At 41.0% G+C, this 14,163-nt stretch overlaps 1 protein-coding gene across 1 annotated transcript; it reads right to left on the reverse strand.

The window, feature by feature from the left end:
• Positions 1 to 3,970: 3,970 nt before the first annotated feature.
• cep126 (centrosomal protein 126) lies at positions 3,971 to 14,163 on the reverse strand. Its single transcript, XM_030066432.1, has 12 exons — positions 14,068 to 14,163; positions 13,591 to 13,710; positions 12,160 to 12,311; positions 11,945 to 12,056; positions 11,108 to 11,291; positions 6,938 to 8,933; positions 6,137 to 6,292; positions 5,398 to 5,516; positions 4,936 to 5,005; positions 4,445 to 4,624; positions 4,256 to 4,320; positions 3,971 to 4,172 (listed from the first exon to the last, which is right to left on the reverse strand). Exons 1-12 carry the CDS (start codon positions 14,100 to 14,102, stop codon positions 4,089 to 4,091), a joined length of 3,273 nt encoding a protein of 1,090 aa, XP_029922292.1. The 5' UTR covers positions 14,103 to 14,163; the 3' UTR covers positions 3,971 to 4,088.

The raw sequence follows: 14,163 nt of genomic DNA on the forward strand, positions 1-14,163 counted from the left end.
CATACTCACAAACATGAGGCATACATTGCACTTGCTATAGTTTGGATTATGGGAACCTGTTACTCTTAACCTAACAGCAAGTCAGTGGCACACAGCTGCTCCTGCATGAGAGGCATTTTCTGGAAATGGTGTCTGCAATGTTTTGCCAAAATTACATTAGTTTAGAATGATAGATAGATAGATAGATAATAATAATAATAATACATTTTATTTGTTATGGCGCCTTTCATGGCACTCAAGGTCGCCTTACAGTAAAAACAAATACAAGATACAGCATCAAAAGTAGCAAACAGCATAAAACATCACAAAAAACACAGCATAAACACAGATAGATAGATAGATAGATTTACTTTATTGATCCCAAACTGGGAAACTCCCACGTTACAGCAGCATCAATAGAAACATACAGTAAAATTAAGAAGTATATACAATAAAGACTAAATATATACAATAAAGACGTTTGTTTAAGGACATCCTGAGCACTTGGATTACACTGCTGGAATGGTTTGAGAACTTCAAATTTTACCATTAGAGACATTTCCATGTCCTTTTTTCCTGCTATTTGTGGAAGCTGCAGATCATGGCTGCAGGTTTTAGATCGTTTTTTCATCGTGAGGCATGCCAAAGCTTTTTTTTTTTTTTTTTTTTTTTTCCCCAATGGACATTAGACAACTTGTTTTGAGTGACACAAAGAGTACACTTGTTGGGTGACATATTCCTTTAAACAGATGGAGCGCCGCAGCTCTGGCGGGACCACCCACTTACCAGAATCGGCCAATTTGGTCAATTGGTCAACATCTTTTTATCCTTCTCAGGCGACTCACTCGATCTTTTGTTGTTTGGTTATTTTGTTAGATGTTGCAAAATATTCACCATGCGTCATTTGAACCGCATGGCTTTGCTCTGTTGCACGATTTCAGTTTTTGTTCTCGTGAAAAGTAAGACACAAATCTGTCTTTGCTGCTGAAAAATACCTGGTGCCTGTACTATCTGACAGGGAAACTCCGCTGCTACACATCACACACTGTGCAAATGGTAGCGTGAGCGCCCCCTACAGCATTTGGGTGCAGTGAGCACACGCACACTGATGTGACCTATGTATAAAAGTATACAATTACGCATTTCCTTCTTTTCTTCCTTCCTTTCTTTTTTCTTTCTTTCTTTCTGTCTTTCTCTATCTTTTCATAAACAATGTGCATTAATCATTTATCTATAAAGTCCAAAAAAAGGATGTTTTGTTAATATCTTTGAACATACTGTACTATCACATTATCCGGCCTGTTTAATCGAGTTATGTGCATATTCATTCAATATTTCAGTTCCAGGAAAAACAGGCCAGACTGGACACTCAGTGCATGTTCGATGGACTGTGACATAACACGACAAATCACTTGTGAAACTCAGTTTTAGAAAAGGACTAAAGGACAAGCTGGAACCTGCAGCCCGTCTGAGGATGTCTTGCCTTATTTTCGATACTCTTGTCCTCTCATGTTGAGTTTCAGGGAGTTGGGCTGGTTGAGACTTCAATGTAATTAAGCTCACCATTGTATAACAGCTCTCCCCGCTGAACATTAACAGCAGTAGGCCAAAGGTAAGATGTCTGGACTGGCTGGTACACAGTTAAATATATTAATTCAGTCAGGTGTGGTGGAGCTACCATGCACAGATGAACATGTTTATCTTGGGAGGTGGTGAGCCTGTCCAGTGTTCTGTTTATCTGCTATTTCACACACATCCACATCCACACATGCTGATACTAGTGAAGGGGAAAGATTTCATGTTTATCTTTCATTTTGATGCTTTGGCAATGTTGCTCTTACTTTCATGGTGATAAAGCACATTGTATTGAAATTTGATCTTTTTTTTTTATTTTTTTTTTTTTACTAAACTTATTTATTTAGATAGATAGATAGATAGATAGATAGATAGATAGATAGATAGATAGATTACTTTATTAATCCCCAAGGGGAAATTTAAAATGTCACAAGCAGCAGCAAAGGGAAGAAATACATGACAATGGAGAGAAAGACAACACAAATCATGGGACACAGAAGTAAAATACATAAAAACACACAGTGATAATAGATAATAAATATGTTGATAAAAGGTGCGTGTAAAAAGGTGAAAAAGTGTTTAAAAAAAAAGTTAAAAAGTGCTGGGTTCAAGGTGCTTATGGTGAATGAGTCAGTAGGAGTTGTACATCTGTATTCATTCATTTATACTACTTTATCTGAATAGCCCAGTGTTGATACTCATCTGACTGATCAGGTGATCAAAAATAAATGTTTGGCAAAGTGTCACTTGCCTGTTTTCAGCAGCATATAAACCAAAACAAACCTGAACTAGACCCCCAATCCCAACCCTAAAATTTTACCCTAACCTCACCCTGAATATCTATGCATGCCTTCTCACACTACTGCATCACCTGAAATTCAGTAGACTTTTTAATAAGCAAGTAAGTTAATTGGACCATCCATAATATGTCATTTTTTTCTTCTTCAACTGCCTTCTGCCCACCAGCTTAGAACTGACATTTTGCGTCCCTCCTCAAATTACAAATTATCAGTGGACACACACTGTCGTGTTTAGCTCCTTGTGGAAAAACTTAGAGAGGACACATGCAAAGAACCAGAAACCTGTAGTTAAGCCAAAAAAGTTGCATCACACTTGAGAGCCTGGGTTTCCTCCACCTCTTGGAACAAGTCGTAGCAAGCCGAACGAGGCACAAAACCAGACACGCAGCTGAGGGAGGGGCAACTCATTTCACATCACTAATCTCTCCTGTTTTTTTTTTTTTTTTTTTTTCTCTCTGATAAACCTCCCGTTGGTTTGGGAAATACTGACACTTCTAATACAAGAGAATTAACTACAATTTCCATCAGTATAGAATGTAGTCAGCTGATGTTAATCGCACTTAAAGAAATTGTAAATGCAGCAGAATGACAACTTTAACAGGAAATAATGCTGGAACCCCTTTGGCGGAGACTGACACCATCACCTTGTTGAGCCAGTTGGCTGAGTCTAATGCACAAGACATAATCTTCCTTTCTTCAAGCATCAAAGAAAAGCAAACACACCCTTTGACGTTACAACCGTTCTCTTTACAAATCACTTCCTTTCCCCAGTCCAGTCTGTGTGACTAAAACTAAAAGCAACTAAAAGGACAACATCCAATCACTTAATCCAGTCAGATTGTTAACCAATGCAATTTATTTTATCAACATGACGCCTAAATAGTTTTCATGTTGACATCAAATTACAGTGTCATTCTATAAAATATACAGTATAGAGGAAACATCGCAAACATGTGAAAATAAATATTTTATACAAAAATATATTTATTCTATATGGGTAACCCAAGTACAATCAAGGAATTTGCAACATTTCCTGACTGTGAAGTAGTCTATATGACAAAGCCATCTAATGTTAGGATATTTCATTGAGTTAGGGGTCATATCAAGATATAAAAATCAATATATGGATGTTTGGATCGTTGTACAAGTGACAGTGCAAAACACAGCACACAGTGCAGCATTCATTCTGCTTCAAGTAAGGAAGCATTATTAAATCGTCACCACCAGTAGAGACAGTTTGCCTTTAAGAGAGACCGAAACAAAACAATCTATCTAAATAAATATCAAATACAGTCTGAAATGAACAAAGCCACTATAACCTCTGTAGGCACTTACAATGTAACCGTTTAACAGTAAGCAGTTAACGGTTTGAATAAGTTTTATTCATCAATGCACAGGTACAAGGTGAACTGATGTCTCTGTGTTTCATAAGCCTCAAATTATGAAATTATGATGTTCTTGCTCAAGCGGATGGCGTGAAAATACAAAATAAGCTCTACTGAATAGTTAAAGTTTGAGCTCATTTTGCCTAGTTGTTCATTATTATTATTATTATTATTACTTTTGTTGTACAAACTCCAAAATATTTAGAGCTTGGTGTTATTCATTCAGGCACAACTAATGGTTTCAAAAGAGGCTGAAGACCTTTTGGAAGCTCATAAAGTGCTTTGTCATACAGTACACTGCAGGGCAGGTACAATGCAGAGGTGGAAGTGAGGACCGGAAGGCCATCGGTCAGATTTTCCTCGGGTTTCGAGAGCGGCTGTCGGCTGAGAACGCCCGGTTCTTGTGAGGGGCTGCAGCTTTCCCTTCCTTAGCCTGAAAACATCGGAAGAAGTTGAGGAGAAGAACGTGTCCTTAAAAGTTACGTCAAAGGTCATTCCTTTAGTCATCATACTTACTGGGGATACATCAATGTGCACATGACCACGCATGGAGGCAGCACTCCCAACATGCCCCTGAACACCTGTAAAGAAGAACAGAGGTAGGAGGGGTTAGCCTGTGGCAACACAGTAATGAATTTGTACTTTGTCCAGAACACTGCGATCAAGTGGATCGATTCTGGACTGATGCAGGCAGCCTGTGCTCACCGTGCAGCTGCTGGTTCAGCCTGTCTAGGGAGAGAAGGATTCTCTGTTCCTCCAAGGAAAGGGTGCCGAGTCCAGGCCTCTGTGTTTGGGCTGTTTCCATAGCAGCCATAATATCCTTTTCTTCCAGTGGGCCGTCGCTGTGTTTTTCTGCAAGGTGAAACTGGGCTGCACTCTGCAAGCCTGCGAGCGGAGGAGAAGGCACGTCAAAGGCATTACTTCAGACTCACCTAGAACAGTGGGCCTCATTTTTCAGTTTGCCTGTGTGTTGTTTGTGCGTTTATGTGTAAAAAAGTCTTAAAGGTATGCTTGTGATGAGGATTTTAGTTTCTCTGTCATATTACTCCCAAGAGCTTTTGATGATTTCTTTTCTGGTAATGCAACTGTCCTCTGTGCTAGTGAATTTCACAGACAAGGGACATACAGTCTATGTGTGTTGATTTGTTGATGTGTTGAAAACCCATACACAGACATACATGGCAGACAAACAATACCTTCATCTGGAAGTGCTGTTTCATAAGTTTTGGAGAACAGTCTAACTGGGTCTGTGGTCTGTCTCGTTGGCTAACACGAGAAAAAGAAATATAGAACAAAATAAACAGATGTTAAACCGTTTGTCCTCAATTAACCTCAAAGAACATTTGTGTAGCCTAAAAGTACTCTGCAACATTTCTGGGCCATGGCCATGAATCACAACTGCATGGACAAACAAGATGAAGTATAAACAAAAGCATGACTCAGCGATGCTTTAATTTTCTAAAACACTGGCAACTCAAGTCTGTCTGGAACGCCTTGTCTTGAACAGCGTAAACTGTGGCGTCAGGTGAATTTTACCAACGCTGAGGGCAGCATGAAAGGGATTGCGAAACCAATTTAACAAGTTCTAACACACCCAGTGCTGATGTTTAGGAACTGTTCTCAGTCTGCCTCCCCACAGGGCAACTGCATGCATATACCTGAGAGGGCAGAGGAAACCTTCTGTTCCCTGAGCAAGGGTGCTGCCTGTTTAGCTCCACGCACATCCTCCTCCTGACTCCACTGCCCTCCAGAGCCGGTTTCCTCACAAGGTTTCTTCCTGCACAGACAAAATGACAAAATGACTATTATAGCCCCCTCTGCATCATAAAAAATAACTACAGCAAAAATAGTTTTAATATTAACTGATGCATGATGAGCGCAGACCCCCTTGGTCCTCTCAAAAGGATGTATTACAAGTCGCCTTTATCCTGTAAACAAGATGACTGAAAATCACTTTATACTGTTGAGCCTGGGAACAATAACAACTGCCCATGTGTAATGCTTCTCTTAATGAGTGCAAAGTGCTGCAAAATAAATGGAGTAAAACCAACACACTGAGAGATAATGGGCAAGGTGTACACAGAGTGTTAAAGCCAGTTATTATATTGTTACTTTGGGAAAGAACTCTTGTTTTCTGTTTTGTTGGGAGTTTTAGTTTGTCCCTCTGAAGGGGATATACAAGCCACAACTGCAACATTTCTCAAATAATTTCAATGCTATTTTTTCCATATCGTGCAGCTAAACTTAGAATAAGCATCATTAAGCTGCACCATAATTAGACGTAGTGCTGAAATACAAGCTGAAACACAAGTTGAGTAATTACACAGAGTGCACATTATAGAAAGTATTCTTTGATGCAATGAAAAAAACTGGCCTACAGCCAATGTTTGATCTCACCGTTGGGAGGGGAGAGAAGGAAGCCACCCAGTCCTGTGATGGCTTTGACACCACTGATAAGACTATCACCGCTGATGGTAACATGGGACAAATTGGCACGGGCTTGAGACAAGGCAGACAACAGGCCATTGTGAGTCAGGACGTTTATAGAATCACCTAAGTTCACCTAAGATCACCTAATATATATAAATATATTTAAAAAAAAAAAAAAAAAAGACAGTCTAGCAGACTGTTCCAAGCACTCACTTTTCCAGAAGTTACAAGTATCAATGTCTCCAGATTTGAAATTTAAAAAAGAACAGTGAGTCCATTATTATATAGATCTATTTCAACAAATTAGTAATCCCACAAACAGTGGAAAGTAAAAGGGGCCAAAAAAAAAACAAAAAAAAAACAACATATTATTACAATTCATAAAAACAACTTTCTGGAGAAAACGTTCTCTTAAGAACCTCATACAACTTTGCAAACTGGCTGTTGTACAAAGAGCATAGAGTTCATCCATTGGGTTTCTCTTTGACTATGACCAGACGTGAAAACGGTTTGTGGTAACTGGGCTCGTGATGGCATGTGGGGGATAAAACGTCAACAGAATAAGAAGGAACAATATAATTTATGAATCAGAAAAAAATGTTCTACAATTAATTTGCCATTACAAATGACATAGCTGATGCTAACAAATAAATACGCTTAAGAAAATCTTCTTTACAAGTTCAAATTGCATGCCTTTGAAGGCAACAACAGAGACACACGGACTGCGCCTAAGCTGTGCGAGGGGCTGAAAGCCAAAATATACATTACCGTCCTTGGTGGCTAAGGCAGTGCGGACACCATGCCAGAGCTGTGAGATCTCCTCGTCTGTGGGAGTGCAATCTAAACAGAGGCCTTTTTCATTGTACACCAGCCCTCTTCTTCCACTGCAGCTCTGAGCCTCCTGATGACCTGAGCTGGGTGCGCTCTTACTGCTGCCCTCCAAGACGGGGTAGGTATACGAAGGTGTCAGTGGTGTATACACAACACTACTATCTGTTCTGATTACACGATGTGTGTAAGGTGAGTAAAAGCTCTCTGGATCGTCCTTGTGCGAGGCCTGCTCTACAGGTAGGGCTTGTTTAAAGTTCACACTAGGGTGATCCATGCTGTAAGGTGTTTTGGTGATGAACATTGTCTTGTCTAGAGTGCTTTCCTCTGCCGTTTCCATCTTGGGAGGTGGGCGAGGCACCAAGATCTTCCCCTGGGTCTTCGCAATCTGACTCACCTCGGTGGCAGATTGAGGTCGTATGACGGCGCCCTTTCTGGTGCGCGAGGAAACAGGACTCGCCCCAACTCTAGCAGAATGCTCTCTCCTAGGGACCTTGGGGCCACCCGTCCGGGTGCTGCTCCGTGGCACCTTGACCTCGTCTCCTCGCTCCTGGGCCATGCTGACTTGAACCCCAACATCTGCCCACGCTTGCTTTGTAAAGTGATAACCACTGGAGGCTGGAGGGGTCAAGCTGGGTCCAGTCCTGGAACCCCCTGAGACAGTGGTCAGACTCGGCTGGTGGTCCTCTGAGTTGCTCTTTGACTGAGATACACTGGAAGACTTGCCTCTCATCTGTTTCCTTATGTTTATATTCTGTTCTTGCTCCTCTTTTTCCAAATTTACCTCATCAAGCCAACGCAGCTTCTTCTTGACAGTCTTGTTGGCCTCCACATCCCTGGCTTTCACCCTAGTCAGTTCAACACTGTCTCTAATTGATACAGCTACTTGTTTTGCAAAAAACAAATGTCCTGAGCCATACTCATATGTGTTATCCCCTGCAACATATTTGGATTGCTTTTTAAGGATTCCTTTAATGAACCGGACTTGACATATTTTGGAATCTGAATGAAATGTCTCTACTGGGAGAGGTATTTTTTGTTTTTCCTCTTCAGGACACTTAAGGCATTTAGGAGTGTCTGATTTTATGTTGGACAAGCATGCTTGTTGCAGTGATCCTACATTAATGGACTTGTCAGTTTTGGGCTCTAGGTTAGAAAGCTTATTGAGGTTGTTTATGGAATCACTAAGGCTTTTCTGGGACGATAGATAGTTGTTTACTTCTCCTGCCTGCTGGACAGTTTCTTCTTGTGAGGCATTATCTGTTGTGCATTCTTTCAAGAAAACATTAGGCTTTGGGGGAGCCTCAAACAAAATGTCTTTGTGGCTGCTGTTTTCAGCAGGCAAAATGATTTCTGTTGCTGTTGGATGTTTTGCATGCCTGTCATCATGAACACTCTGGTGTCTGAGATCTAACATGTTAAATTCAAGCGCTGTGTTGCTGAGAGGTATTTTGTCATTCGCCAACACTGTGATTTTGTCATTGGGACTGTTTTGTGGTGAGCTTTCCTCACAGTGCTCTTCATCTGCATCAATAATTTCACAAAGACTTAACAGCCTGCAATTGCCCAGAGGTGGTTGGGCCTCCATTTTAGAAGCTTGCTCAACAGACGTGAACCCCGGTGTGGCTTGAGAAGGATTATGCATCCTGTTGTTCAGAACTTCAAACTCTTCTTGTTTTTTGGGTTTGAGGTCGTGCATCCTTCTCAGTTGGGGTAAGATGTTGCCAAGAAGGGCCGTTGTTGAGGAAGAAGATAGGCCCGATGATTGACACAAATCATTTTGGTTTTTCTGGACTGTCTGGGGCTTCTCAGAGTCAAGCAACAAGGATGAATAGGAACATTGTAGATTAACTGTGTTGTGGTTGGGGTCCTCGTTCTCCAGGCTGTCCAGGCTTGAAAGGCTTTCGGAATGATTGAGATGATACACATGGTGATCCTAAAATGTGAAGGCCAAGGAGTCATGATGAGCAGCAAACAACAATGTGTATTGAATTTCCCATATATTTAGTGGTGACCAGCATAACCAAAACAAGTAACTGTTTCTGTGTTTGAGAGAGAGAGAGTTAGACAGAAAAGGAGCGAGCAAGCAAGAGAGAAAGAGAGAGAGAGAGAGAGAGAGAGAGAGAGAGAATTTGAGTATACTCTGATGGACGAGTCATCTCTAAAAAAGGGGCCTTGTTTGCTCTGGTGATGCTCAAGCACATCTTGGCAGGCAAATTCAAGGCTAAGATTACCCTTCCCTTTTCATTTTCCTTCAGCAGCATATCGAATGCCACGGAGTTAAAGTTTAGCAATTTTATTTGTTAACAAGAATTTCTTAAAAGCCAATAGATCCTCAACCAAATGTTGCATTTTCAACTTTCAGACACAAGGAGCAGTAAACTACTGTAGTACAGGGTGTCCATAAAGTCTCTTTACAATTTAACAAATTTATTACAAAAGCAAATGAAAAGACAAATCTATGGAAATTATTACAAACTGAGGAGTAGATATTGAGGTTTTTTTTTGCCTCATTTAATACACCTCTATATGGGCACCATTAGATTTCTTGCCATGTTTGCTGTAGCATAGCCTCATCAATACCATATCTATGGTGGCAATGGCATCAGTGATCTTTTGCTTCAGGTCGTTGATGTCCCGTATCTTTGTTCGATACACGATATCTTTAACATAACCCTGTAGTTTTGCTGAGTCTGCGTATCCGATTTTGTTTCAATAAACCACGATACACACTGTGCCTTTTCTTGAGGAGTGGCCATTTTTTAGGGGTTTATTTAACAGAACCTATTTCATCGACAGGGTACCTGAAATACACAAATACACAAATGCGATGGGATTAAAAACTTTGATAACCACTGAGCAGGGGTGCCGCCAGGAATTTTGGATTTTTTACCTATTTTTTGGGGCCCCTGTCAGGCAAGGGCCCTTGGAATAGTCCTAACTTTTCCCCCATATATGGCACCCCTGCCACTGAATACATAGAACAAATCTGATTAACATATCTCATCAATTGCTTTTGTAATAGATTTTTTAAATTGTAAAGAGACTTTGTGGACACCCTGTATTTGCTCTCGATTTCTGCACAAAAAAGAAATTTGCTTTAATTTACTGCATCACTGAAGTACAAAATTTTGATGTGTTACTGTTATGTACTTGCTGTTGATCAAGATCAGGGTTAAGACCAGGGTCAGACTTGGGTCCATGGTGTGAAAGTTCAGTGATCGACACGTGCCCTGAGGTCACACCCTCTTGCTGTGTTTTCTGGTATGATGGAGGAGTAAAAGGCACACCACATGAGGGGAGTGTTTAAAAGGTGGGGCCCCTTTAGTGGCGACATTTGAGAGGCTGTCTGCAGCATCACCTTGTCCGCCATGTTGAACAAACAATGGAAACATGTCTGCTGGACCACACACTTGAGTTGGTATTAGTTTCCATACACCTTTTTTTTTTTTTTTTTTTTTTTAGTTTATCTCTATTATAAACCCTGAAACTTTTGGGGGGAAAAGATACATTCAAACATATATCAGTTGGAGTATAGTTACAGCCAGAGGGGGTGTCCCTTTGTGCAGGTAGGCACTTATGCCATCCTGCTGCCCCCTACAGGTCAACATGTGTAAGAGGCACAAGAGCTGCCTTATGTCCTGCCATCATCACCGTGCTACACAAAACAGCACCAGTTATGCTAATGAGATTCTAAATTCATGTGTTAATTAACTATTTTTTTTCAATATTGTATATCTTCACATGATCTAAAGCTGACATTAATATGAACTAATGAGTTTTAGTAGTTTCAGTCGATCTTTAATAATATGTAAATGAATGCGTCAAGCTGCTTCATAATCTAACCAGATAATTTACTCTGTAGGGGGAACATGTCATGTAAAGGCCCCTAAAGGACAAGACAACGCTTTGCTTCAGTTCCAAACGTGGTCAGAGAGTGTAGTAACTCACAGTAAAGGGGAGTTGCATAAAGGCTATAAAGTGAGAAATGTTCAAAATATAAGCCTTGGTTTATATTGGTCACCACGATCAATACTTGGCACTGCTTTGGGCATACAGGCAAACCGCATCCTTTGGTTTTGCCGCGCGTTCAGCCGAGGCTTAGCCTACCTGTGGACTGCAAGCGTCTTGCTCCCTCTTCTGAATCTCATCGACACAAAACTGTTGACTGCCCTTGAAGCCTGAAGTCGTGCTGTGCTCCTGCAGCAGCCTGGCGTAGGCCTCCACAGCGGAGAGGGCTCGGCGGTGGGGGGATCTGGATCCCGTGGGAGGCTTTGGAGAGGGACTGCAGCTCCTGATTCAAATGATATTTTCATGGAAAGACAATACATAAAAACAAAAATCTATGACTCACTGAAAAAAGACTACAAGTAAAATAAATTAAAACTGATGAAAAACAAAAGTTACATTTGTTTATTTTTAGCATGTTGCACTGCAAAAACTCAAAATCTTACCAAGATTATTTGTCTTATTTCAAGTCAAAAATGTCTTATTACTAGTCAAAATATCTCATTACACTTAAAATAAGACATGATCAGCTCAGAAGTAACTTTTTTTTTTAGACAGTTGTCTCTTGTTTCAAGTGAAAATTTGCTTGAAACAAGTGAAAATTTGCTTGTTTCATTGGCAAAATTTGCCAGTGGAAAAAGTGAAAATTCACTTGAAATAAGTGAAAATTAGCTAGAAACAAGAAACAAATTTTGCCAATGAAACAAGCAAATTTTCACTTGTTTCAAGCAAATTTTCACTTGAAACAAGAGACAATTGTCTAAAAACAAGTTATTTCTGAGGTGATCATGTCTTATTTTAAGTGTAATGAGATATTTTGACTAGAAATAAGACATTTTTGACTTGAAATAAGACAAATAATCTTGGTAAGATTTTGAGTTTTTGCAGTGTTGACATAATAGCGTCATCCATGTGAGCAAAGCAAGGGCTGATTTTCACCTGCTCAGGTTGGAGCTGCTGGACAGGAAAGAGGACTGCCGCGTGTAGGAATTCAGGTTGCCTTGTATGTGATTAAGCGCATCTTCAATAGTTGGGGTCTTTCTTCTAAAAGCTGAGACACCATAAAAGGACACAAAACCTGCAGTTTAGAAACTAAAACGTGTCAAGGTCGCTGTGTGTTATTTCTCCACCTAACAAGACACATGTGATGCAACACGAACATTGTCTTCTTCTCTGAGAAGGAGGCAGATGGGCTCTCTGGAAGCGCTCGGTAGCATCCTGCACTCGCTGTCTGCGCTGCTGCAGGATGTTCTCTCTCAGCCGCTGCTCCTGAACGTCCCACTGCTTCCGCCTTTCCTCCAGAGCCCTGGGGCACAAAAGGAGCAGGGGGGGCCAGAGAAATTAAGGCACAATCTAACTGATTGGATCTCGAGGGACCATGTTTTTTGATACAGAAACCTGAGTCCATTCCTCGAGGTGTATTTTCAACACAGTCATAAATAAGTTAGAGCTTCAACTCGCTGCTGGTTTACAAGAGAGGGACATAATAATATCAGCCAGACACAAACTAATCCAGCATCTGTTTTTTTTTTTTCTTTACAAAGCCCAAAGGAAGGCAAAAAATGCAGCCAATTTGAAAAGGCAATCAATCAAGGTCAAGAAGAGTGATGGATATTTTTGGCTGTGGTGGGGCCCAGATAAACTCGGCAGCCACTGTCAGGGCACCAAAATGAATATGCTCCACTCACACACTTTGTTTATTGTTTGTTGTTGTTTGTGCTGCTGAAGAAAAGAACATCGTCGATAAGCTTATTATTGCAAGATTTTTATAAGGTTTTTGTACAGTTAAAATAACTGTAGAAAATCACTTTTGTCATTCTTTGAGCTGGGGTTTTAAAACAATAGTCATACTTTACGACAATGAGTTTACTCAATAATTTTGCAAATGTAGTTTCAAGTTAACCTATATATAAATCTTAATTCATAAACATCACAGTAGTTGCTAAAACATTTCGCAGTTGGTTTAAAAATTACAATTAAAATGAGAGCTGTGTTCAAAACTAAAAATTCTCACAGAGCAAATCGTGGTGCGATGGCGAGTTTTCTCAACGTTTTGTTTCAGTGTCAATGGAGTAAAAGTTCTGTAATGAACATAGCCAGATAACAATATCCATACATTTGATTTTGTTTTTTTATTTTACAAAACTGCCTCGGCTGGTACTGGTTGAAGCCCACATTTAGAGGGTTATTATCTGTAAGGGATTTGAGCCGCTGCACTGTGCTGCAGGTTGAGGCTCTGACCCACAGTAACCTCCGGGCCAGCAGATCTATTTCCAGGTCTAGACCACAAAATCCTGTCAACGGCAACCATGACTTGTTGAGCGCCTCATCCGCCACTGGCCTTATCCTTTAAGGTGCCAGCTGAGGTCAGAGCTATAAGCTGCCTGTCCAGGAGGCCCATTTTCCACCGCGACAGGACACCCTCTGCTTCTGGGCAGCAGGGAGGCTGCTGCTCTCCGCTTACTAGCTTTATGGACAGGTGTATGTTAAAGCACAGGAAGACAGTCATGACAACCAATAGCGGACACACATCTAGATATTCTCATATGAAAACAACAATGTGATGGATAGAGACTGAAACTGACTTCCTGCGGCGGTTGGTTTCCTGGGAGAACCTGCGGGCCTGGGCTCTGCACGACCTCTGCTTCTCCACCAGAAGTTGCCGCTCATCCTCGAGGCCTCCATCGGCTGCTAACCTGGAATTTCTGGAAGCCAGCGGCTAAGGAGAGGAGCCCCTCATAAATGTCACAGTGGCTCTATCTCCTCAACACAGCCGTCCACTTCATTTCATAAAAATGTCAAGTCCACATGGATTATACAGGCTGGGCGTGTGAGGGCACTCTCATGGCACGTTGAATTAATCCAATGCTTTTTTTTTTTTCCACTGAAGTGACAAGCCATATGAAAGGTTAGGTACATAAGAAGGCTCGTGCACATTTGCTTTGATGTGCTCATGCAACAAATGTTTCAGCAAAACAGTTAGATAATCAATGACTGACGTTACCACACACAACACACACACACACACACACACACACACACATTCGTTTCAAGCAGGATACGAGTGGTAGAAGAAGTTGTCTTTCAGGGCTTGCATGCTGGGAGGCTGCTGATGCTGGCTGACACCACAGGGCTGGCTAACGTGGCTAAAGCTAACG

The sequence above is a fragment of the Myripristis murdjan genome, chromosome 13 (assembly GCF_902150065.1).
Source record: "Myripristis murdjan chromosome 13, fMyrMur1.1, whole genome shotgun sequence".
Classification (NCBI taxonomy): Eukaryota; Metazoa; Chordata; class Actinopteri; order Holocentriformes; family Holocentridae; genus Myripristis; species Myripristis murdjan.